General features: G+C 43.2%; 2 protein-coding genes and 1 long non-coding RNA gene across 4 annotated transcripts; 1 reads left to right on the plus strand and 2 right to left on the minus strand.

The window, feature by feature from the left end:
• Positions 1 to 510: 510 nt before the first annotated feature.
• iqce (IQ motif containing E) lies at positions 511 to 10,893 on the minus strand. 2 transcript variants are annotated; one of them, XM_034599690.1, is made up of 21 exons: positions 10,479 to 10,893; positions 9,823 to 9,858; positions 9,645 to 9,687; positions 9,411 to 9,560; positions 8,727 to 8,828; positions 8,472 to 8,542; positions 8,035 to 8,148; positions 7,901 to 7,951; positions 7,745 to 7,815; positions 7,587 to 7,659; positions 7,239 to 7,279; positions 6,643 to 6,791; positions 6,021 to 6,076; positions 5,682 to 5,911; positions 5,413 to 5,520; positions 4,517 to 4,766; positions 4,301 to 4,387; positions 3,927 to 4,054; positions 3,749 to 3,834; positions 1,744 to 1,842; positions 511 to 1,415 (listed from the first exon to the last, which is right to left on the minus strand). In XM_034599690.1, the coding sequence occupies exons 1-21, from the start codon at positions 10,548 to 10,550 to the stop codon at positions 1,300 to 1,302; spliced, it is 2,133 nt and encodes a 710-aa protein (XP_034455581.1). In that variant the 5' UTR covers positions 10,551 to 10,893; the 3' UTR covers positions 511 to 1,299. The 2 variants fall into 2 exon arrangements, with proteins under 2 accessions (XP_034455581.1, XP_034455573.1); XM_034599682.1 differs by having other exon boundaries at positions 6,643 to 6,794; positions 10,479 to 10,892.
• Positions 511 to 17,435, minus strand: LOC117770548. The gene is made up of 2 exons (XR_004615412.1): positions 17,389 to 17,435; positions 511 to 1,225 (listed from the first exon to the last, which is right to left on the minus strand). It is a non-coding gene; the product is annotated as an uncharacterized LOC117770548 (long non-coding RNA).
• Positions 16,261 to 23,053, plus strand: LOC117770406 (fascin-like). Its single transcript, XM_034599846.1, has 5 exons — positions 16,261 to 17,163; positions 20,315 to 20,471; positions 20,564 to 20,685; positions 20,810 to 20,980; positions 21,678 to 23,053. The coding sequence occupies exons 1-5, from the start codon at positions 16,350 to 16,352 to the stop codon at positions 21,881 to 21,883; spliced, it is 1,470 nt and encodes a 489-aa protein (XP_034455737.1). The 5' UTR covers positions 16,261 to 16,349; the 3' UTR covers positions 21,884 to 23,053.
• The last annotated feature ends 2,345 nt before the right edge of the window (positions 23,054 to 25,398 follow it).

The raw sequence follows: 25,398 nt of genomic DNA on the forward strand, positions 1-25,398 counted from the left end.
CACATGTTGCAGAAGTGACAATAATCTGAGGTTCAAACATAATAAGAAAAAAAAAAAACACTTAACGAAATACAGAAATGTTAGAAAGCACAAAAAAATAAGAAGACAACTACACAAAAGAAAGAAAAAAAAAATCCAAATCCCAAAACACAACATTTAAGAAGATGCAAAATTCAAATCCAAGACAGAAAATATCAATAAAACATCAAAAACAAAAACACAAAATGTAAGAAAAGGCAAAATCAAGATTGTTGAAACCTGGGCTTGTCTCATCTCATCACATTTCGCAGTATCACAACCATAGAAGATAAAAGGTGAAATCTCTCAGTGAAACAACTCTTAAACAACACAAAAAGATGTGCAGGGAACCCCAAGTACAACTTTTTAATAAACTTTTAATACTGTATGCATCTAAAGATCTAAACATACCTCAAACTGTATAATACTTGAGCAAAGATACTTAAATATCCAACAAGAACCACATGAGACCACAGACGTTCCTGTTATTTCAAAAAGCATTTTATTGAATGTGTCAGAAAATGAGGTTACATACATCATGTAGAAACTGCCCCTCCTGCTCTCTCTCTGCTGACCTGCCTACATGCTATCAGAGCAATATACAAACTCCCTGTGTATCCTCCACTGTGTGTTTAGTATTGCAGCAGGCTGATCTATAATTTATTCACAGTTTCGCTCAATAGTGCATCAGTTGGCGATCATCCCTCAATCATACCTCAGAAACAGCCACAAGTTATTAGCATACATGACAGATTAGTGTGAGGACATTTGTTTGGTACGCGTTTGACACGTCAACTTGGGATTCATTAGTTATTGAACGTGTGAATTACAGGCGATGTGGCTCACCTGGTCCGGTCGATCAGGGTCACAGACATAACTCCAGGTACCACTGAGATTTGAATTTGAATGTTCATGCAGTAGGCACTTTGGCAAAAACAAACAACCACTAAGAATATCTGGCCCAAACGAGAGCCTGTGACCCAAGCACCTCATTGCCAGCGACTTTGTTGTGCACATGACAATAAAGTCTTGGATCTTAAATCTTGACAAATCACAACATTGACAGATCTAAACGGGAACGGCGTTCAGCAGTGAGTATACCTCTGCCCAGGAGAAAACTGCCCTAACTGCCCTAACTCCTGCTCATCTGCAGGTTCAGAATATTTAGGCTCTGAGTAGTACCAACACACACTCGCTCTCTCTCTCTCTCTCACACACGCACACACACGCACACACACTCGCTCTCTCTCACTCTCTCACACACACCCACACACACAGACTTTATAAGATTAAGACTTCTCTGCTTCTCAGAGGTCGTGACGGCGACACTATGATGTCATCAGAATCGTCCGAATCGACTGCAGCGGCTCCTCCCGACTCGGCTGTGAAATGGAGCTCTGTTTGGGGACATAGCAGATATACAGGTACACTTGTGATTTACCACCTGCGGCATCATTTGACCTTGAAAAAAATACATTCAACCTAATTAGCCTCAAAAACTGAATACAGAAGTATCGTGCGATTTAAAATGTGCATATTTCTACATGAATACTTATCTAATTTCAGCATATTTCCCTCCAGCAAACATTTAATTACAGTGTTAGAAAATCAAATAAGCTTTAAATATTCATGCAGACACATCAGCCCATACAAAGCAGGAGATGACCCAAAGACTTTATGTGCTTTCAACAGACACAACACAGTAAAACATGAACTCCCTCTGACCTGTGGTGGGTGTCTTCCCGGAGGTGTGAATGCTAGAGACGAGCCACGAGTCGTCTTGATCACCCGGCTTTGCTTCATCGTCATGGCGGGACGCAGCACCTTGACATAACAAAACAACACATACAGTCGCCAGACATTACGGCTCAATTCAAACACATACTGAAAATATCTGAGTGGATGACGCACTTGATGATGTATTTTTTTACGTAAAGCTTCTTTCAGATATGCACTGACGTCCACACATTATCCTGAAAATTTCTGGAAGAGCTGTCAGTGAGATTTCAAACGTCCGAGTCAGTTGCTCCACGCATTTTCAGGAACATAAGCCCGTGTGAGAATACAGCAGGAACCTTTCCAGGAAATTCACAGTGAGCGAGTGAGCATGTTAATGATGTTTTTTGAACACACAAAGGATAAGAAACTGGATGAATACAAATGTCTCAGGATGACAAAAATGTGCCATACAAGTAGAAGACACCAACGAAGATGTCAAGATGGAAAGACAACGATATTTAAGAGCTTTTGGCGATAAGAGTCAACATGTGCTGTGAACTGAAACTGAAAACTCCTGTTGTTGTGAATGTGTGTGAACAGGATAATCTCCTGATGTGTTCTTCATATGTGAACGGCAAAGTCCAGGAAATGTCTGGACTCGATTTTCCGAACACTGTCTAGAGTTCATATCTGAAAACAGGTTTAAGATAATTGGAACACAAGCATGAAGCTGAAGTTTTACAGTGAAGCCCAGAGCACATCAAGTGGAGAGTCAGTATGTAAACATGCAGAAAAAACGCTGACACTGCTGCTCTGCTCTCTGCACTCATCTGCCAAGTGAGAGGGTCGGGGGCATTGAAGCCTGGCAGGGTAAATTAAACCAGACTGAAGCCTTGGACGAAGCCCTGGAGCAGCGGAGGCTTTAGATTTTGCAGGGGTCATGTGAGGAAGCTACAGAGCTGCTGAGCGCCCTCATCACTCTTGGACAGGAAGCTGTCAGAGCTGCGGCTGGTGCACAGGAGACAGACACCCTGGAATTAGATCAGTGTGCCAGCGAGATCCGTAACCACTCATAAACCCATCAGGGAAGATGTGATGAGCAACGCTGAGGTTGAGAGGAGGGCGATGCTATGTTGTTCCTGACCGACACTCTGGACTGGTTTGTGGTTTCAATACCTTCTATGTTAAATAAAATTCTACATTTCTAAAATGGGGAGCAGAAACGTTTTTGTGGGCAAAGCTTTGTAATGTGTACGTTTGTTTTTGATTTGTTCATAATATATAAAATGAATATGTGATCACAGACTTAAACGACCACCTTGTGCTCGTATACATCCGCTAACCAGTCAAATTGCATTAAATCACAACCTCCCTTTCTGTTGCAGAGTTAATGACCAGAAAAGTGTTTTTGCAGAACATAATTATGTGACAGTGAAGTTGACCTTTAACCTGTAAGACTTTCGTGTTAAATTTAGTGATAACTAGCATTTGAACGTGTTTTGTGAGGTCTCAGTGACCGTTTACCTTTGACCAACAAATAACAGTATAATCAGGTCATCATTGAGTCTAAGGGCAAGTTTGTGCCGGATATAATTCCCTCCTCTCCTGATAAATCATGTTCACAAAATGTGAGGTCACACTGATCTTGACCTGTGACATTTGATCACCAAAATCTAATCAGTTCATTCTTTAATCCAAATGAGTGAGAGCAAAGAAACAAAGGTGAGATGTCACATCCAAGGGGCCAGAAAACGAGCTTTATGAAATGACTCTGACCTTTGTCCACCAAAATCTCATCAGCTCATTCAGGAGTACAAGTGAACGTTTCAGCCAAATTTGAAGGGAATTTCTTAAGGTGTTCCCACAAGAGAACCTTCGAGGAAGTTCCCTCACAGTGTTCCTGAGATGTCTCGCTCACAAGAGAGTAACAGACAACCTGAGAACACGATGCCTCAGGCTAAAGCTGCCGCCAACTCAGAGACATAGAAAGTTCTTTATGTCTGAACCTTACCTGTTCTGCCAGGTATTGATCGAGGTCTTCTCGGGACCAGTGTGGGAAACCTGTTTCCCATCGGAGAAGGCACGGAGAACCCTGAGCTAAAAGAGAAACACACATACACAATACTGCATTATGTTCTGCATGTTTGGATTGATTTACTTTCTTCATTTCTTGGATGTAAATGAGTCACCTCTCTACTGCAAGACTACAGCGAGTCAGGTGTCCCCTGAACGCAGACTGTATCATCGTCAAGGCAACCACATCCATTTCTCCACCCACAGGGGAATCTGCATCGCTGCGGTTTGCTGCATCTACAGTCTGAAAAAGACGAGATGAGTAAACGATAAAGGAGAAGAGAGAAACACAAGAGAGAAGAGAGGTTCAGTGGGTTGAGACAGAGAAGGGAAATCATGTGAGGAAACAGCTTGAGACTTCAGCAGGCTCACAGAAAATGGTTTCTACAGCCCTCTGCTGGCTAGAAACAATGTTTTATTTCACTGCTTTATTGCTGTACAGTGAGTGAGTGTGTGTGTGTGTCTGTGTGTGTGTGTGTGTGTCTGTAACCTTGTCCTGTGTGTCTTTCAGCAGGTTCTTGAGCTGTGACTCTCTGACGAGATGACCTCTTAATGCAGACTGCAGCATCACAGTGTCCTGCAGACAGAATGTGGAGGGATGGAGACAGAAAGAAGAATCAGCGACACAGTGTCTGGACTTTTTTTATATAGTATTTCTCTCACACATTGATCATTTCTTTTTACATAACTCAGGTGTGTTTCATACCCTATTTCTGTGCTCCCTCAAGTTTGTCGGGATGATGCTTGCTGCCATTTCTCTTTCTTCCCCTTTCTTCTCTTCATCTCCTCCTCCTTCCATCTCTCTAGCTCCAGTGTCCGTCTCGTCTCCCTCCTCCGGACCCGATCTGCCCGTCTCGTCGTCATGGTTCACTGCCGTTGTGGCAGAGGGAGCGGAAAGCTCGGCTAGGGCCGACTCCAGAGTTCGGATCCTCACCCACAACTCCTCCAACTCCTGTCTGAGAGACACACACATAAACAATAAACACACATAACACACAACTAGCAGCCACAGTGGGTGTCCTCTAACAGTTTACAGGTTTCCAAAGTCTATGACACTGGTTTGGAACTAAATATACAGGTTTTTGAGAGGGAACCTATAATGTGATTAGATGCAGTTGCATATCAACATCTTGTGGATGTGTTTATTTTTCCAGTTGACTTGAGTTGAGTTGTCTTTTGAGCCTGTATGTAAAACAAACTATTCTGATAAACCTGTCTTCTATATGATCTAATGCATCTATGATATTGATTATGCCATCACTCACACTGCCAGGTCTCATTCAGTCATCTCAGTTTATTGCCTGGATGTTATATAATCAACCATCATTTGCATAACTCTCAGGTGGATCTGTGTGACAACACCAACTCTGTTTTCTGGGACATTTATGATGTGACTACAAAGTCTCTAAAGGACTGAAGCCTCAGCTGTGATCTCTACAATAGGAACAAGTACAGTTCTGTATTCAAGCTACTGTTTCAAATGTAAATCATTTTTTGAGAAAGGTTTTGATAAAAACAGCAACATAACAGCAGAATTTTAAGAATATATAGATGACGCACGGAGCCTCCCTGAGGAGGAGAGATATAAAAAGTCAAACATACTGATGCTGCTGTCTCTCTTTGTCACGTTCATGTGTTTGTTCCTCCTTCCGTCGCTCTGTTTCTTTCTCCAGTTCTTCTCTTTCTGTCCTCAACTGTGTCAGTTCATCACTGAAAAACACAGAAACACAAATACAGTTTACAGTCACAAACTTAATTCAGTAGCTTTATGCTCATAACCTCTGTTACTCATGTTAAACCTGTTCTTTCACTAGTATGTTCTGTGAATTTGGATTCTTCAGTGTTTTGAGTGGAGGTTAATGTTCACTCACTCTTTACTTGTCAGACTCTCGTGAAGCTCAAACTTCTCCTTCTCCAATTGGCCGAGGTTTTCTCTCAGATCTGAAAACTCCTCCTCCTCTTCAGTCATTGTTCCCACGGAGACCACTGCCTCTGTTGCCATGGTAAACCTCAGAATATCAGCAGGTGTGGCCTGGACCTCCTGATCCAATCGGTTGCTGCTGTTCGCCGGCTGGGTGTGTCCTCTGGTGTCCTGCGGCCTCTGATAGGAGGAGAGAGGAGTTTGTATGTGATGATGCTGGAAACTTTAAAGCTTCAGTCAGAAACAAATGAGGTCGAGTGTTTACATGATAACAACAGTTTCAAATCACCTTCTCCACTTCCAACAACCTTCGCAGCAGCCTCTGCTTACTCCACTCACTGTAACCTGGGCAACACGATCACACAAAGACACACATTCAACACATTACACATTGTTTTATTGTTGTCTGTAGTTAATGAGATATTTTTGTTCTTTCCTGCTATATTAATAAGTAAAAAAGAAGTAGATGTGTTTCAGTTAAAAAAATAAAAGATGAGATAAAAGCTTAAACTATTCACTAAAGTAATCGATGTGTGAAATACATTTGATTATATTCCTCTGAATAAAATAATGTATGTAAAATAACTCAAAATATTAAAACTTCCTATATGTGAAATGCATTTTTCAAAACTTTATAAATTGACTCCAGCTTTCAGAATAGTTTTCACAGCTATAACACAGTTAAGTTACCACAACGTTATCCTGACTTTACACTTTTGGATCAATGTATCTCACATTCTCCAACACAGCAGAACATGGAAGGAGAGAAACCAGCCAAGCTGAGGTGAATTAAGTAAAGAGGTGTCACATTCAGAGGAGGTACTGTGAGGGTCAAACTAGAAACTGACGAAAGGGAATAAATGAAGTAAATTTCTTCTTCGTCAGTTTGGTTTCGTGTGTGAGAAAAAGACCTTTGACTCCTCCAGCAGGACTGTCAGTGTTGAGCTCCTCCCTGAGAGCCGAGTTCTCCTGTTGAAGCTGCTTCAGGTTCTCGGACAGACGATGAACCGTGGAGGTTAAAGCTTTCTGCTGCCTCTGGGAGCCTTTACTCTCCGCTCGACTGCTGCAGATGGAAAGAGACAGAGAGAGGTGAAGACGTCCTGAGAGAGACAGAACTAATAAATCAGCAGATCACAAATCCTGAGACCAATTGCTTCTTATAAACAAAGTTGTCAAAAATATAAAGTGTTCATTGTTTTTGTTGCAGATTGTATAAAGTGCTGAGGTGTAATTTTATATCACCTTTTCTTATTAGATAGCCTTGAAGAATTTAAAGTACATTCACTTAAAAAACGTACAATCAAAAAGTCACAACCAGAGCAACTGACTCGGATATTTGCGTCCGCCTCACCTCCAGATAATTTCAGGAAAATGTCAGGATTTAAGAGTCCCTGTGTCAGGCTGAGAGTGGTACCATTTTTATAACTTCTTGTGATCCCAAAAAGTCCACTCAGAAAAAACTTAAATGATACTGAAGCATGTTGCTGGTGTCTTTGGTCACGTATACCTTTTCTCCGCAGCTCCTAAAAGCATCCGGAGTCTCTGGACCTGAAAGACGAGGCCAACATTAAGCACATTAGGTGAGAGATCCATTTCCACAGCTTAGCTCGCACACTTTAACCAAAGTAAATGTAATGATCAGCTTTCACAGAAACAGAAGCACAGAGCAGTGGCTGAGTCACTCTTTGAACATTAAAATCTATTTTCAATGTGGGTTTCTTTCTTTGGTGGTTGTGTCAGTTGTTCTGCTTTTGAAAATCTATACACGGTAACATTCCAGAAGATCTTTTACTTTTATATTCAGATGGAAGAAATAATGAAAAAGTTGAGATGTGTCTAGATGCATTGATGTTACCTCTTCAAAGTAGGTTTCTACTGTGATCTTCAGCTCCTCCAGGTTGGTGGTCCTCAGGTCACTTTGCAGTTTACTGCGGAATGAGAGAGAATCAAATAAATTGTGCTGCTTCACACATCCACCAAATGGACTGATGAAAAGGTGGGAAGACATTTTACCTCAGGGCATTTTCTTTCTCTCTGCACTGCTGCTCCAGCTTCAGAATTCTCTGCTTCAGGCCGTTAAGAACCTTTACAGACAGAATCACTTTCATGAACCTGTTTACGATAAATCCTATAAGTAATCTCTGGTACTTTCAGTCTGGACCAACTCACCACACTGCCTTCTCTTTTCTTATCCACCAAACTGCGAGTATACTCAGATCCCTGTGGAGAGAGATCATTTGTTAATGTATTTATTCATTTTAAAGTCTCTGTGACAAAAATGAGAAGCAGTTTGATCATCATACTTTGGTGGGATCCAACAGTTCTTCTATCTGTTTCTCTCTTTTAGCGTTATCTTCCTCCAGGCGGCGTAGTTTTGCTTTCATTTGCTGATTGTCAGACTTCTGCGCCTGGAGACTCTGCAGACAGTACAATTGATGAAAGAAGACGTAAAAGGTTAAAGTCCACATTTAAAAAGTGGGATTATGGGTAAGATCCACCATTCAGTTGTGTTTCAGTTCAGTGAGTGGGGTACAGGTTGATGAGATTTTTTGTTTTCTACATGAAAACCAATTATTCACTCAGACATGGAGCCCAGCAGAATCAATCATTATGTGTGGCTGCAGAGGGCGCTGTTGCTTTAAACCCCCTTTCCCTTTTGCAGAGTAACAAAGGTGAGAGTCAAGTACAGAATCTCACACTGGACCTGGCAGGTAGTCAGTGCCCTGCTTATTAATCGTACCTTCTTGAGGCGAATAATCTCATCGTACATGTCCTCCTTCTCTCTGTGTTCCCCTGTGCTGACGGTAAAGCCTGCAACACATACGGGCAAAAACAAGGAGAGAGTTAAACACGGTCGCACTTCGGTTACATTTTCACTTTGCAGTGAATGAAAAAGCTGGTGTGGATGAGGCCCCGTCAATTTCTGCTTCCGTCTCCCGCCCTCAGCTAGCTGCACTTTTCCCCTTGCCACTGACACTCCTACACATTCTCTCACCGATGGATGCGGAGTGGAGATGTTTGTGTTTCCTCGAGCTCAAGGTCTGTTTGAGCAGCTCTGGTGTGACGTCGCACACTGATCTCAGCGTAGGGGACAGATCTGAAAAAGAGCGAGATGGGGAGATTCAATGGTTTAATGGGTCTGTACAGTTTCATTACTGTGTGTAGCATAGACTGTCGATAAAGATGAAAGCAACTCTCCACTTCCACCCGTTGTACCAAAATGTATCTAAAATATCTCAGATAAAGGTGCCACCAGTTTGCACTTGCCACAGTATAGATGTCTTGCCATGTCAGTCTACTATCAACTATCAATCTATCAACGTTTCATACCATTTTACAGCATCAAATAACTAATTAAAACCAAACTTACTGAAAAATGAGCACTTGAACATACATCAGTGTGATAAGAAACTACCTAAAATGACAGAAACCAGCCACCAGGGTGCAGTCAAGATGTTTAGTTTCCCCCTTTGGGGAGCTGTCATGTCCTCCATACAATCTCTGATCAGTCGTAACCACTTTATAAGAAGATAACATGTATAACAGAAGGATCAAGTTGATTATCATCAGTCCTGAGCAGGACACCAATTATCAGCTTCTATCAATCTCTCCTCCTCTCCTCCAGCCATCCCTCCTGAGGACAGACAGGGTTTAAGCTGGTTTTATTAACCGTGCCTACCATGACCGTTGCTGAGGGACGTGAGAAGAGCCGAGCCACAATCCCCAGCAGCTTCCCCTCTGGTGTCCCCCAGGGACGCCCTCGGTAGTCTCCAGGCTGCCACGGCCGCTCTTCTGGGGTTCACATTCAGGCTGGAGAGGTATGGAGACCCTACACGTATATTAACAATCATGGAGTTTAGAAAGTGGAAAAGTCAAAGTATCTGTTTATAGTCTCGGGCTCAGCAGGTCTTACTTGGAGAAGGAGGCTTCCTAGAAGATCTTTTCTTGCTTGTTATCTGGTAAAGGAGAAAAACAAGAGGTTTTTTTAGGCAGGAGAAAGGTGCAGTAAACTAAATCTCTATGAAGGGAGATATCAACAGAGAGTCAAAACATACAGAGACATCATCAACAATCGGAGTGGATCAGGTTACCTTTTCCAAAATATCAGCCGAGAATGAAAAGCCATCCTGGACAGAAGAGAGAGGAGAGAGGAGAGTCAAGTTTATTATCCGATCCGAGGGAAATGGGGTCACAGCAGGGTGTTACACAAAAATATGACATTTATCGTGATAATTATCGATTATCGACAACTAAAAAATAAGGATTTGACTGAGCTGCTCTCAAGACAAATTCAAGAGCATCAATGTTTAAACTTAAAACTTCAACTTAAGAAGGAAACAGTGAGAAAACAACAAGAGACAGAGCCAGCTGACAGTTACCATCAGTTACCATCAGTAACCATCAGTAACCATTAGTAACCATTAGTTACCATCAGTTAACATCTGTAACCATCAGTTACAATCAATTTCCATCAGTTACCATTAGTTAATATCAGGTATCATTAGATACCATCAGTAACCATTAGTAACCATAAGTTTCCTTTAGTTACCATCAGTATCCATTAGATAATATCAGTCTCCATCAGTTACCATCACTAACCTCCAGTTTCCATTAGTTACCATCAGTAACCACCAGTTACCATTAGTTACCACCAGTTACCACCAGTTACCATTAGTTACCACCAGTTACCATTAGTTACCACCAGTTACCACCAGTTACCATTAGTTACCAGTAGTTGAAGACTCACCAGCTCCTCGCAGTCTTCATCAGTCTGGACATCACTCGCCTCCACGGACATTTTACCGGCTGCACTAAACATCGTTACGTTAAGTCTGAAAACTTGTCTGTCTCTGCGTGTGATCCTCTCATCGTCTCTTCCGGAGTGTCTCCGCTCAGCTCGGGTCCCCCCCCCCACACTCACTCACTCACACACACGCACTCACACCTCTTGCTAACAGCAGTAGTAAAAACACGGGGCAACAAAAGAGACGCTGGCTTCGCTACAACAGCGACATTTCACGTCCACAACTCTGCGCACTCTCCGCGTAGCGAGGCGCGGACACGGAAGACGGGCGCCGGTAACCATAGCGTCCAGAGGACCGTTCAGACGCGGCGTGTGGCTGACGTGCAGACGTCAGTGTTTTCACATCGGCGTTGGAGATGAGTCTGTAGCAACCATGGAAGCGAGCAGCTGCTAGCGAGCCGCGGCAAGCTGGCGAGAGAACAGCGGGCGGAACAGGAAACTGACTGAAGCTGCTTTCATCATAAAGCATCACACACTCAGGAAGATGGCTAACTCGTATCACATTTCTTTAAGTTATATATGTGTGGTTTTTAATCATTATTCTAGATAATTTTATTCAAGAAAATGAGGAAATATAAAGTAATATGTCCACGCGTTTTACACTAGAAGTTTTATTTTGAAATGTCTAACCAGTGGCTTCATGTAGCTTGATGGTGTTGTTAAACGAACCGCAGCCCAGGGGTGAGTCTTAATACTCCTTCCGCCCTTTCTTCAATTCAGACTTTACTTTCTCACGTCGCTCATTGGTGGAGAGGTGCAAGTGGGCGGGGCTTTGACTCTTTTCCTCCAATAGCGTGAGAGGAGGAGACGAGGAACAGGGAAGGTGAAGGAGACACCTGAGACCAATCCTGTGTTTGCTGTTCAGTGCTTGTTAGTTACAAAACTAAACATGCAAAGATTACTGCATACAAAAACACACACACATACATATGTATATATACAATTACATATTATACAATGTTTCAAATGTCTTTACTTTGGAACTTAAATCTCCCTGCTCCTATTTTCCTTATTTTGTTTTCCATATTTTTTTGCATGAACAACACATTTGCATAAACATATATTACATCTGACTTGTAACATATTGTAATTGCACTTGTAGTTTATATTAAAACGTAGGTGTGCAACTAAATTTGCAGCAGCATCCTGTCTCTTATTTTTCTTGCTGGAGGTTTCTATTTCCCTCACGTCTTGCTCCTCATTGTCCACTACTTCCTGTTGTATTACATTTTTCTCCTGCTTGATTATACCTCTGCAATCATCCTTTCCATTTCCAATCTTCTTTTGGGCCCCTGAAAGAGAAGAGGCAGCGGCTGATGAGAGAGGTTCAACGAATACTTCGAAAAAACAATGCGGTTGATGCACCTAAACTGTCTTTACCAGCAGATACATCAGCATATAACTGAGGTCTGCACTGCCTTGCTTATGGGCATGTGCAGAATATACAGATGATGAGAAGAACTCTCTGCCCATCTCTCCTTCTACATTGTTCCTCACATTATCCTCCTCCCTGCAAACTGTGGAGAGAATGCAGTGACCTCCGCTTACTGTATCGTATTCTGTTTATTCAGGTGGTGGACCCCCTCAGCCGCGACGCCAGGCATACCAGCATACTTTGGTTCAGGCCAAATAAACTCATTGCAGATCTCATCTCATGCAGTTTTCATACAGATGAGATAAAATGGTCCAGTAAAACAGATCAGATCAAATATACTTTATCTTGGGCCAAAGTGCTACAGCAGCTGCAGAACAGTACATCGCACAACAAACAATAAAAACAAAGTACACAAAGACATGTCGTGTAAGATCCAGAATAATAATGCAGAATAAAGGTGAGATACCCCCCCGACTTAGATCACATAGCATTTAAAATTAAAATAACTTTTTTTTATTATACACACCATAGTTGTTTTCTCACACATATTGTCAAACAACACATTCACTCTTGATGTTTTTACAGGATCTGAAAAACAGTAACGTTGCTGTACAGGAGCAGATGGACGGGATGATAAAACACCTACAGTCTATTTGACTTGGATCAGAACCAACCTCAAGAATGATGAAATGAATGAAGCAGGGCTCCTTTTCTAAGGTTGGACTTAAACTTAATTAATTTTCTGTTTGTGTTCAGTGGATTATGTTTAGAATGAGGCTGTTTTAATTAGTTCCTGTTTCGGTCATACAACATCTGGAGCAGGGTCCTTGCTGTTGTTCTCTGAATATCCAGATGGGGGCGATGAGGTCTGATCTGAGTTGCATGGTTGCATCCAGCATCAGTCCAGGCTTTATAAAGAGTCTATGGTCCAGGCCCAGGCCTCCAGATTCTCTGTTGAATCCCAGAACAAGCAGAGATCAAGTCCCACTCCCAGTCCCAGCCCTGGTCCACAGTCCTGACCATTTCACTTGTGTCCACACTCACTGTTCCTCTGTATGTTTGACTCACACAATTCTTTTTTTCCATTTAATTCTCCATTTCCAGTTTTCATCACTTCACGGACAAATTACAAGATGTTTCATATCATATCTTGTTTGTACACTAATACTCCAATACAAGTTCACATTTCACACAACCACTGAATTCAGGATTTAACACGACTGGTCTGTGATCTGTTACTTACAGAGGGACCGGCCAACCTATGTAATACACTTATATTTCACTTTACATTACAATTTTACTGACAGCAATAAGAGAAATGTCTTTAAGATATTGTAGAAAATAAAACAAATGAGAAGTTAAAGAGGCAAGACAATGAACAAAAGTTAAATTTCCTCCGGACACAGTAATTTAAAAGTGTCATGCAATCCAGTTACCAGGTGACAGCAGGTTATCGATTCATAACTTTATCAATTAAAGAGAAAAAACAAAAAAAATACTCACTCAAGCTCAGACCAAAGCAAAAGTTAGAATTGCTTTGCTGTGCCGAAAGGTGACATAAAAAAAAAAACAATTGGAAAACCTCAATATTCAGGAAGCTCTCACCAGACAATTTGTATGTGATACATTACATAATTACAATACATTATATATTCTCCTTACTGTCCCAACTGTAATTTTCATTTGATTGACACAAAACATGCACATCAGCACACAAAGCCTCACATATCCTCCAGGATATCCAGGTCAGTAGTTGCCATGAATATTGACACAATGTTGATGCACATGCAAACTTATGCAAATCAGCCAGCAGTGACCTTTGCTGTCTTTCCGGCTTCAGTGCATGTTTTCCTCTAACGAAAAAACAGGGAGAAGACAGTGTGTGTTTCTTCAAGTTACATCCGACCGTCCTGTTTGTTTTTTTACAGTTTGACAAAATCAAGGAAGGTGTGGAGGGAACAGAAGGCAACAGTTTGTCTGAAACAGATGAAGCTTGTAGGACAAAACACTCTTAAAAACTTAGAAGAATAATAATAACTTTATTTGTATAGCACTTTTCAATACAAGTATGAAACTCACAACAATCTGAATAAAATTACTAATAATAAAGATACAGATAATAAAAGCAATAAACATCACATGATAAAAGATCTTTCATAAAGATGTGTCTTAAGAAGATAAGCCCTCACGGCAAAAGCTCTATGTCATATATTTATTTACACAATTCATGTTTAGACGGCTGCAGGAGGAGAAACAAAGCAGTTCAAATATGGACGTGAACGGATAAAGTGGCTTCTCACAGGGTTTTCATTGCCCCGCTGGTGTTATGATATTATAGGCGTGAGGAAAAGATAAGCACACACGCCCGTCAACGGTCTGTCCAGTATAAATAAAGGTGGACGAGTCACGACGGAGCCCGGGGGAGGAAGACGGAAGAGGGCAGACCAGAGCAGCAGAGTGGAAACGGGTGGAATCACAAGGAAGAGAGGGAGGTCAGCAGGAAACAAGTGAGGCTGAAAACAGAAATCCACACTTTGAGTTTGGACGGTGTGATTTCCACGGCTGCGTTCCAAAAACACATGTTCTTTAGTTTGCCGCTCACAGCAGCACCTCCAGCAGAGTTTTATCACTTGATGTTATGCACATGTTGCATCATACTGTGAGGAGGTCGTGTGTGAGACAAAGAGAGAAAACAGGGGGTTGGGGAGGGAACATCATCAACAGACATGACCTCTCACCCTGCAGCACACATGACAAGATGTCACCAGGGGCGACTGAAGGCAGCGAGGGGAGAGAGGAACAGACAAGAGGCTCGCTGTCTGCAGCGGGGAGGGGTTAGACAGTTGTATTTCTGTATTTTCTGATTCATCCGGGCCGGTCGAGTTCCTCTACACCAAACTGTGTCTTTGTGGACGAAGGCGTTGTCGTCTTGAAACTGAAAAGGACCTGAACCAAACTGTTTGTACAAATGGTTAAAGCAACAACTTTTGCTGAGTCCATGCAATATGTTTTTTGTTGAGAGAAAAAACAAAGCCTATCCATGTGTGTTGATCTCTGACTGCGTCGTCCCACTCACTGAACTGAAACACAACTTAACGGTGGATATTACCCATGATCCCCGGCTTCCTGAGCCAGAAGAGCAGCTGCTGTAACAAATCCACCAAACTAACTAAGTTTTCTTACTAAACATTGGAGGTAAACGCTGGTTTTTAATGACTTCCAAGTCTTTTTAACTGATCTATTCAGCATTACTTTTAAACTATGCCTCTCACAGGAGATCGTACCCCCTCACTAAAGATACATAAGCTGTTTTTAGACATGAACTCTCAAAAATGTGCAGAAGGTTTTCCAGAGTTTGCACGTCCATGCAGCAGAAGGTCAGATGAGTTCACAGCAACAGGAAAATGTCCAGAACATCCAGGCGAGGGGCGGTGCTTGGGTATAGGAAGCAGGACATGACATATAAATACCACTGCGGAAATCGTGTGGTTTTGTTTACAGCACATCAACACCTGTGTCGGCCCTTGTCTCTTTGTCTTTCCAAGTTGACATCTTTAGCCGTTTTCAGACACTCCGGATCGACTTCTGGACTTTTCTCCGGAGGCTCTCACTCGGACATTTGCGTCCATACACCTCCTCCAGAGGAACTCAGGAGAATCTCCAGAGTTCAGTACATGTCTGAAAGCAGCCTTTACGTCTTCTACGTGTATGACTCCTCTTTTTTCATTCTGAGATAATTACATTCTTCCAGTTGCTCGTCCGACTTGTGTTAGAAACGTGATCAACACAGCCACTCGCTCTCTGAATTTTTCAGGACATTTTTCTTGGGGGCTGCATGGCAGGAAAAGTTCTGGAGAATATCCGGAAGCAACTGACTCGGCCATTTGCTTTCTCACATACAACCCCTTTTAAATATTTCTGGAAAATGTCTGGAGTGGTGTGCATGTTGGAAAGCATGGACAGATATAATCCACCTTGGACCAGATAGATGTTCCTTCCCATCTGCGTTTCATAAGCAGCTCCAGCACACGCAGGGCCCTGCAGACAAGCAGTGGTCTGTCAGATGGTGAATGGCTCCATCCATGTGGAAGTGAGGCTGAGCACAATTAGGGGGGACGGAAAGTTTTGGGGGAAATTAGTGACGAATTACAGTTTGGATCAGTGTGGTTTAGATGTGTGTGGGTCTATGACGGGGTTTGCAGGGTAATTTGAGTAAATTGCAGTAATCTCCCCGCAGCTCCTCTGCTTGTATCTGGGGTGTGTGCTGAGAGGGGCAGTGTGTGTTTTCAGCCAGGGGACACTCATCATCAGTCAGCACAGCCCTCTCTCTCCCCCCCTCTCTCTCTGTCCCTCCCACAGACGCCCCCTCATCCATCCACTCTCTCCGTCCTCCTCCTCCAGCGCAGCATCTTCTCCTCTTTCCTCCTCCTCGCACCATCATGTCAGACGGGGACGTGCTGCGGATCCCTCTGGGGCTCGTCAACTGCGGCGGCAAGTACCTGACGGCGGAGACCTTCGGCTTCAAGGTCAACGCGTCGGCCGGCAGCCTGAAGAAGAAGCAGACGTGGACCCTGGAGCAGACCGGGGAGGACGGCAGCGCGGTGTTCCTCCTCTCCCACCTGGGCCGCTACCTCGCCACGGACAAAGACGGCAACGTCACCGCGGACAGCGAGACGCGCGGCCGGGACTGCCGCTTCGTGGTGACCGCGCACGAGGACGGGCGGTGGTCGCTGCAGTCGGAGCCGCACGGCCGCTTCCTCGGCGGCAGCGAGGACCGCATCACGTGCTTCGCGCAGACGGCGTCGCCGGCGGAGCGATGGAGCGTGCACTTGGCCGTGCACCCGCAGGTCAACCTGTACAGCCTGGCGCGCAAGCGCTTCGCCCACCTGAGCGTGCAGGGGCAGGAGGTGTCCATCAACCGGGACGTGCCCTGGGGGGTGGACTCCCTGGTGACCCTGGTGTACCGGGACCAGCGCTACCACCTGGAGACCTCCGACAACCGCTTCCTGCGCAATGACGGCACCTTGGCCACCAAGACGGACAAGGACACCGGCTACGTGCTGGAGTTCCGCTCCGGGAAAGTGGCGTTCCGCGACTGCAACGGGCGCTACCTGGCCCCCGGGGGCCCCACCGGCACGATGAAGTCCGGGAAGAGCGGCCGCGTCGGGAAGGACGAGCTGTTCGGCCTGGAGCGCAGCCACGCGCAGGTCGTGCTCACTGCAGGCAACGAGAGGAACGTGTCCACGAGGCAAGGTGAGGCTGTGCGCGCGAACACACACACACACACACACCTATAACACTATCCTTAAAACCAAGTCTTAACCCTCAAACAACCCTTTGAATTTGTGAGGACCAAATGTCTGAAATGGGGCCAAAATGTCCCTATACAATCTAAATGTCCTCACAATGATGGTGTTGAATATACAATATTGGCCCTCATAGCTATAGAGAGATACGCATACACAAACACACAGACACACACACACACTGTCTCTCTCTCTCTCACACACACAGACACAGACACATGTACACTGTCTCTCTCTCTCTCTCCCACACACACACACACTGTCTATCTCTCTCAGACTCACATACACATGAGGACAGAAATCATATTTCACCATTTAACCATGCTGATGAAGTCACTGCATAACTGGGCCCACACCACAAGCAGCTGTTGCATGGTTTTTGGTGTGTGTGAGAGAGAGAGAGAGAGTGTGTGTGTGTGTGTGTGTTTGTGTGTGTGTGGAATCAGAGGCTTCTTCATTTCCCCCACACACCATGTGTTTTTCATTACCATGCTCTCACTTTCTCCCTCCCTCCTCTCGGGCCCATGCAGCCTGTGCCTTGCCTAACATTTTTTCTTCTACTGCAGTAATTCTACCCCTGCATTGTGGCTGCTGGTTCAGGGTCAGCTCCCAGTCTGCAGTTATCCATCATTCTTTACCTCAGAATAGACTTGGAAAGGACAGAGAACGAGGAGGGATTTGTTGAGGAACAGAACAGAACGGGGACACAATGGAGGAGAGGAAAAGAAGAGAAAGCAGGCCACAGAGAGGGAGGTGTGACTCAGGCAGTCCTGCGGAATGTGGGTCTTTCGTGCCACATGCAACCTCTTTGTCTTAACGCCGCTCGCTCTCATTCGGTGCTGCCACTGATCATTGGCAGTATTTTAATCATGCAATCAAAATGCTTTCAATTGTGTGCGCTCCAAGTATTAATCACGTTGTGGGGACCTAACACAGTCACATTATGGGGACTTGTCCTCCTCATAGGGACGAAAAGCAAGTCCCCATATCGTGGACGTGGGTCATTACATTTAAAGGTGAAGACGTGTTTTTAGGTTTAAATTAACTTTAGGTTTAGGTTGAGGGAGTGAGTCTCCAGAAAAAAGATCAAAAGTAATGTCCTTTGAAGTCATGGAGACGTGTGTGTGTGTGTGTGTGTGTGTGTGTGTGTGTGTGTGTGTGTGTGTGTGTGTGAGCATTCCACGAGAGATGGACTGTGGAAGAAGGGAGATAGTCTCTCAGTGTCTGGGGGCGGTGACCTGTGACCTGCTCCTTTATTGCTACCGTGATGGTAACACACGTGTTACAGGCTGTGAAGAGAGTGTTGTACCTTCACAATTTTTCTCTCTTTCCAAAAGACAAACTGTGGTTTTCACGTTTTAATCCTGCAAAACCAAAACAGGACAGAAAGATCCCTCTTGTCATGCACAGGCATTTTCATGGCAAAATTAGATTTTGGTGTCAAACGTGGCCAACGCCCATTCTCTATTAAAGAGCAAGATCATTATTTCTTAATTCTGTGGTGACGAAATTCACAGATTTACGACTAATCGCTATAAACACAATCTGTTTGTGAACGAGAAGATTTTGGGGGCAGAGGTTTTCTGGTTTCCATTTCTAGTTTGACCGATCGCGTTCGAGCAGGCTTTGGTTATCTGCAGTTAAACACAAAGAGCAAACGATGGCGGAACACATTGAACGAAATGTGGAGAAACGTTCGACTTGTGTGATAAAAGAAAATATTCGGAAAGTGGACGGTGACCAGAAGACGGAATCTTGGCTCGGTTGTCTGCTTTCTACGCCAAAATATTGGCCGTTGTGTGTGTGAGTCGTCTGATTCCAGGTCCAGGTGCAAGAGTTTCAGAGTTTTCCTTTTAATTCACATATTAATATAACAATCATTCATTCATTCAATCATCTTTCAAAACAATTCATACTCATGGTGAATTATCCCCTCAGCTCCACAGCAGACTTTAGTGTCTTTAAGCTCTTTTTGGGGTTTTGTAGTCCACAACATTACTCTTTCATTTCACTTCTCTCATCAACTTATTTTCCTGCATCCGCATCAGCTGCTGTCAGCAAAAATAAATGCTTCATAACCCCACTTTACAGTAGCAGCTTCCTGGTGAGGAGAGATTTGGAGATAGACTCATTACAGGGACAGAATGAACGCTAATGTTCACTGGATGACTAAATGATTATCATTATTATATCAACTTTATTTAATAATATGTCAGTGAAGTGTTTCCAGCTTATTAAACTGCTCTTAAGCAGCCAAAAAAATGAATACTGCTCACATCATTGATACCAGGTGGCTGATTGAAGGCAACTTAGGTGGTAAAGTGGGTCGTTTACTAACCCGAAGGTCGGTGGCTCGATCCCCGCTCCTCCAGTCCGCAAGACACACAATCCTTCACACGCCTCACACTCTGTTAGAGGTGCGTGTACGTGTAGTTTAAGACGCTGTATGAATGTGAATCCGTGAATGTGGCTTGTGGTGTAAAGTGCTTTGAGTGGTCGACTTGATAGTTGTATAAAGTCCATTTAACATTTATTAGGCGTAATGATTCAGTATTTGAAATGTGTGGCTATGAAAAACTAGCCTGTAATTCATTATTTATGTTCCACATTTGTACCTATAAATCAAGTTCGAAGACTTTAAAGTCCTCACTACAGTCCTTACTTTTTGGAATTTACAGTCTGTTGAAATGCAATGAAAAGTCTCAAGTGTGACGCTTTGGGAATTCAGCACAGAAGAAGCAGGAATATGAAATTCTCCACCGTGTCCTTCTCAGACCAGAATGCACTGCAGCGTTCTGGTCAGCGTTTTTTGACTAATCAATGCAACACACATATTTTCTCACTCAGACTCCATCGTGCTCGTTTGCTCCTCTGACCTCGGCTCGTTCAGTATCGACACTTCCCCTGTGTGGGTGCGATCACACAACATATCAGTGTGGACCCACCTTTAACAGCTGGACACAGAGAGGTCAGACGCCCTGTCCCTTTAAGAGTCGATCAGAGGGACTTCACGAGTTAAAGGGTTGGAGCGTTTCAGGCAAGGACGACAACCTCCAGAGACAAATGAGAGCTGACAGCAGATTGTCCCACTTTTCTAGGCATGGACCTGTCAGCCAATCAGGACGAGGAAGGGGACCAGGAAGTCTTCCAGTTGGAGATGAGCCGTGAGGACAGGAAGTGCGCCTTCAGATCCGCTTCTGGGAAATACTGGACACTGACGGCGACAGGAGGACTGCAGTGCACTGCCTCCACCAAGTAAACACACACACACACGTGTTGTGCAGTGCATCACACACTCTAGTTCACACATAACCATCCCTCACTGACTGTTCATGTTTGTTTCACAGATCAGCCAACAGCTTCTTTGAACTGGAGTGGCGTGATGGTCGCGTGTGTGTGCGTGCGGCTAACGGCAAGTATGTGATCGCCAAGAGGAACGGGCAGCTGTCTGCTTCTATCGACAATGCAGGTCAGTGACACTTCTTCTGAACTGAAAAACCAGCAGAAGAGGACAGAAACTAATTACAAATGTCTTGCGTGTCTTCGGCCTTTTGGGAAACGTAAGATTAACACGTCTCAGTCTGTCTCTTCAGCTGAAGCCGAACAGTTCCTGATGAAACTGATCAACCGGCCGATCATCGTCCTCCGTGGGGAGCACGGTTTTATCGGGGCCCGTAAAGCCGGAATGGCGACGCTGGACTCTAACCGCGCCTCCTACGATGTTTTCCAGCTGGAGTTCCACAACGGAGCGTACTCCCTTAAAGGTGGGTAGAGCTGACGTGGTATTCACATGTCTGCAGGAAAACAGCCCAGTTTTTCTGAATTAACGAAATAATTTTCATTTAAAAAAAGCAGATTTTTTTCTCTCAAGTGACTTCAATACGCTTCCGTACCTCGGTGTTGTCTTTGATCCTTTAAATTGGGCCAAATAGAGGAATCTTCTTTTGATCCTACACAATCGGAAATTGACCTGAAAGTGTATTGAAACCAACATTTATAACCTCTCACCGACTTAATCTTGCTCATGTCGGTTATTTTGGTAAGTAGTTCAACCTGCACCTGAACAGTGAATCAATATTATCTATTAAAGGGGCTGTAAGCAAGTTTTTGCTTTTGCTACATAGCCAATGTTTGCATCATCAGCCGTTTCGGTTAAATCCTGAGGGAATGTTACGAGTCCTGCATCCTTCCTTTACTCACCGAGACTGAATGAAGAGTTGCTTTCATTTCTATCACTTCATTACTTCTACCTAAATGTTTTGATAGTGAGACACTAGCATCCAGTCTGCATTAAAGATCTAGCTCTGGTTTTTGCAAGCGACCATCACCAACAACCTTCTCCTGGGTTGAAACTACGTTCAGCAGCATTTTCATAACCATCTGAGTTTTAACGTGTGATTATGCAGACATCACGCAGCGCTGTGTGAGTCAGGCTTCTCTAAGTGTGTGTTGTTTGTCCAGACTCTCAGGGGAAGTACTGGTGCGTTGGAGACGACACGGCGGTGGCGTGCAGCAGCTCCACACCTGTCCAGTTCCTGTTTGAGTTCTGTGACCTCAACAAGATGGCCATCCGCGTGCTGGGGGGGAAGTACCTGAAAGGAGACCACGCTGGGGGGCTGAAGGCCAGCGTGGACTCCCTGGACAGCGCCACCCTCTGGGAGTACTGAGAAAGCCCAGCCCAGACTTCCACTATCTCACACGACAATGCTTCAAATTGATCGATACTGTAGGTAGCTGTTTTTTTTTTTTTTTTGTATGTGTGTAATTGTGAATTGGTCTGGATGAACGTGTGGTTGAAACTGGAGCTGATAAACTGGAAGTCGTTGCCTATTTTTTATTTTTCTCTTTCCTAAACATTGGTCTCTTCTTACTGGGCTTTTTACCGGAGATTTGGATTGAATATTTCTTGCTTGTTCTGACGTGTTTGATAAACGATTCATGGTGTGGTTGCACATTAATTGTCTCAACTCCAGTCAAATAGACACAAAAACTGTACCTGATGAATTTCACTACGATCACTGTCATTATTTGTGCCTATCTGTGGTAACTACTGGTGGAGAATGCTATAACTCATATTTCACAATATCTAACCTTCTCGTGTTGAATGTGCTGCTGGCTGCTTTACGCTGCTTCCATCTCCTGCTCTCTTTTAAACTATAACGCATAACGCACATCAGATAGAGGGATGTAACTGGTGACAGTGTTTCCGCTGTATATAATGCTTTCTTTGTCGCTAGATGCTTCAAAAACATAGTAACCATGAAAAGTGTCTTGAGTCTGTAAGAAGAGAAATGGCAGGTGGATCTAAAATGGTTTCCGCATGTGCACGATCCAGCTTTCCTCCCTCCGTCTTCAAAGCACAGGTGGACATGTGTTTAAAAAGCTTCAGGTCAGAGGTTTGCCTCCAAGACCAGATCTACTCAGGTCTTCCTGGTTCCTCATATGACTCTTTGCTTTTTACCTATGTGTCTGGAGGAAAGAAATGAAATGAGAGGACGAGTTAAAGGATCTTTGAAACATATTTAGCTTCGATGGGAGGAAGAAGATGAAAAGGAGGTGTTGGATAGGGCCTCGTTACTGCACACTCCAAAAGCACCAAAATACAGTCGCCTGACTCAAGGTCTGCACAATACTGTCGTGTCCGTTTGAAAGAAGTTAAAAGCACATGTCTGGTGTGGTTGTCTGCCTTAGATTGGATGCTGCTGCTGGTCTGTAAACACAATGACACTCAGTGGTCTCTCTGGCTGTGATTGTGGCCGTGCCTTCCATTGAGCATTTCAGTCTTTTCTTTTCCATGTTCTTACAAAACCCCAATAAAGTTTTACCTCTTAACAGTGGAGCCTTCTCTTTTTTGTCAACATATATATATATATATATATGGATATTAACTCGCTGGATACACAACATTCTGAAATCTTACAGTTTTCTGTAACAGGAGCTCCTGTTTCTAGTTATGTCATATTTCAAAGCTGTGGGCAACACAAACACAAGTTCATGAACCTCTGTGTACTGGAGTGCACAAAACTATTAACTTTAAACTTTACTCAGTGAAAGAAAACAAATATCTCAACAACTAAAAGACTAAAAAACTAAAATGGTCCCTTCAGTAAAGGACAAGGCAAAGTGACTGTGCTGATCCCATGAACTGTCGTAGCTTGGTTGATCCCTTAACGTTTCATCTAGCGCCATCATCAGGTCAAAGTGTTTATTGGTCCAAAAATTGACCTGCAAAGCTTATGACGTTTCTATCAGTCTCTGTAATAAAAGCCAACATAATTATAGTTGTTTAAAGGCTCAAACCTATAGTTTCTTTTTTGAACTCCTTTTTTTATTGAATTATATCAGGGACCATTTAAACAATCTCATAGAACTTAAAGTAAAAGCTATTCTGTTGTTGGAGAAAATGGTGATACTGAATAAAATAGTGCAAATTACAATGAAATAAGTATAAACAACTAAAACAGATACAATAACAAAATTCAGTAGAAATGCAATAAAAAAAATATATATTTAAAACATTTAAGAGGAAAGACAGTGTTTAACATAAATGGAGATATAAAAGTATATTATCTTACTGCCAGTTAATAAAAAGGCCATAGTCAACAATGAAATTATCCTTATCATTCAGTCAGTGTATCCAAAGTCTGATATACAATCATTCCAATGTGGCAACCATCTTGTGCTGATGATAAAAAAAATCCTTTGTGACTATTTCTGCTGCTGTGTGGGAGAAGGACGAAAGCTCCTGAACCACGTCCCCTTGAGATTCCAACTGTGCGAGGGAAAGGAAGGCGAGGGAAGAGGGAGGTAACCTACATCCTGCTGCAGAGGAAACTCAGCCCTCAGTCACTCTCATGTTCTGATACTAACACAGACATGAACAGAGCAACTGACATCCTCCACTGTGAGATCTCTGCACGTTGCCATGGTAACAGGTGCTGGCAGGGATGGGAGGATGAGACTTTGGAGATGTAACAGACCATAGACTGTTTATAAAGATGAACGACATGATTTCTCTAAACAATGTGAAGCCAAAGCGTCTCTACCACCTCCTGGTGGCTGGCTGTAGTATAGGCCATAAACCCAACCTCCTCCATGTTAGTAGTTGGGACATCTACCAAACTAAAAAAAAAAAACACGTCATATAATTTTTCCCCAAGATGGTTTCTGCTTTTTCTAGTAAATTTGGTTTTAATTAGTTCGATGCTATAAATACAGACTGAAAAGTCCTGATTGACAGCTAAGACTGACTCGTGATTGGTCGAGCAAATGTATTGGACGTCACTACCACGGCTCCACCCCTGATCACTACTGCACAGACTAGGGATATTGTTTTGCTCCATTTGTGGAAAGTGGAGACGTGTTGTCTACTTGATATTCAGTCTAAGTACCAGACACACATAAATCAATAATATAATAAATATTGTAATACTCAAAGTCAGAATAGCCACATAACTGAAGATGCAGTGTCTTTGACACTTCAGACGGTACAAAGTGAGAGAAGGAAGGTTTAATAGATAGAAAGCTCAAGATAACACGGACATGTGATACTCCCTAATAAGATTGAAGCTTCTACTGTGCTCACGCTAATACAATAATACTTCAACTCACATTTTTTTTGTTATCCTGTTTGTGCAACATCCTCCGTAAGAGAAAACACATGACGGACTCTTTGCCTGCAAGAAAAAAGAATATTGTATTTGAGTGGACAAAGCAGAGAATGAGGTGGAAGATGAGAAGAGAAGTTGTGTAGTAAAAAAATAATTTTTTTGTTGACCAGGAGAAAAAGAGCAGGGTGTCTTTTGTGTTAATGCATAAGAGAGGAGAGATAAGGGTTATGAGTCGGTGAGAGAGGAGATTAAATGAGATTAAAAAGCGAGATAGTAACACAAACTTTAAGAGAAGCAAGAATCCAAAAAACAAGAGATTACAATGAGATAAAGATCAAATATGAAGAAAGCAAACTCAAACTGTTGCCTGATAAGTCGTTACTCTGATAAAATGCTGCTATTGCAGGATATTTGCATCCAAAGAAAGTGCTGTTGCAGCCGTGGTGAGTTTATCAGCAGGGTCGTGGCTTTTCTTTGGTCTATATTTAATTTGCTCCGGTTTTATTTGCTCCCTGATATTAAAAAGGAAATACTGACCTTCTTCAAGGGTAGAGATACGAGACAGAACAAAC

Source organism: Hippoglossus hippoglossus, chromosome 1 (genome assembly GCF_009819705.1).
Source record: "Hippoglossus hippoglossus isolate fHipHip1 chromosome 1, fHipHip1.pri, whole genome shotgun sequence".
In the NCBI taxonomy this organism is placed as follows: Eukaryota; Metazoa; Chordata; class Actinopteri; order Pleuronectiformes; family Pleuronectidae; genus Hippoglossus; species Hippoglossus hippoglossus.

Excerpts from the sequence above, each read along its gene's own strand:
- LOC117770406 (XM_034599846.1), top strand. The coding sequence starts at position 16,350 with ATGTCAGACGGGGACGTGCTGCGGATCCCTCTGGGGCTCGTCAACTGC. Across the intron at positions 17,164-20,314 it reads GAACGTGTCCACGAGGCAAG|GCATGGACCTGTCAGCCAAT; the intron begins GTGAGGCTGTGC and ends CCACTTTTCTAG. Across the intron at positions 20,472-20,563 it reads CAGTGCACTGCCTCCACCAA|ATCAGCCAACAGCTTCTTTG; the intron begins GTAAACACACAC and ends TTTGTTTCACAG.
- iqce (XM_034599682.1), bottom strand. The coding sequence starts at position 10,550 with ATGTTTAGTGCAGCCGGTAAAATGTCCGTGGAGGCGAGTGATGTCCAG. Across the intron at positions 9,561-9,644 it reads TAGGAAGCCTCCTTCTCCAA|GGTCTCCATACCTCTCCAGC; the intron begins GTAAGACCTGCT and ends ATATACGTGTAG. Across the intron at positions 4,055-4,300 it reads TGAAAGACACACAGGACAAG|ACTGTAGATGCAGCAAACCG; the intron begins GTTACAGACACA and ends CGTCTTTTTCAG.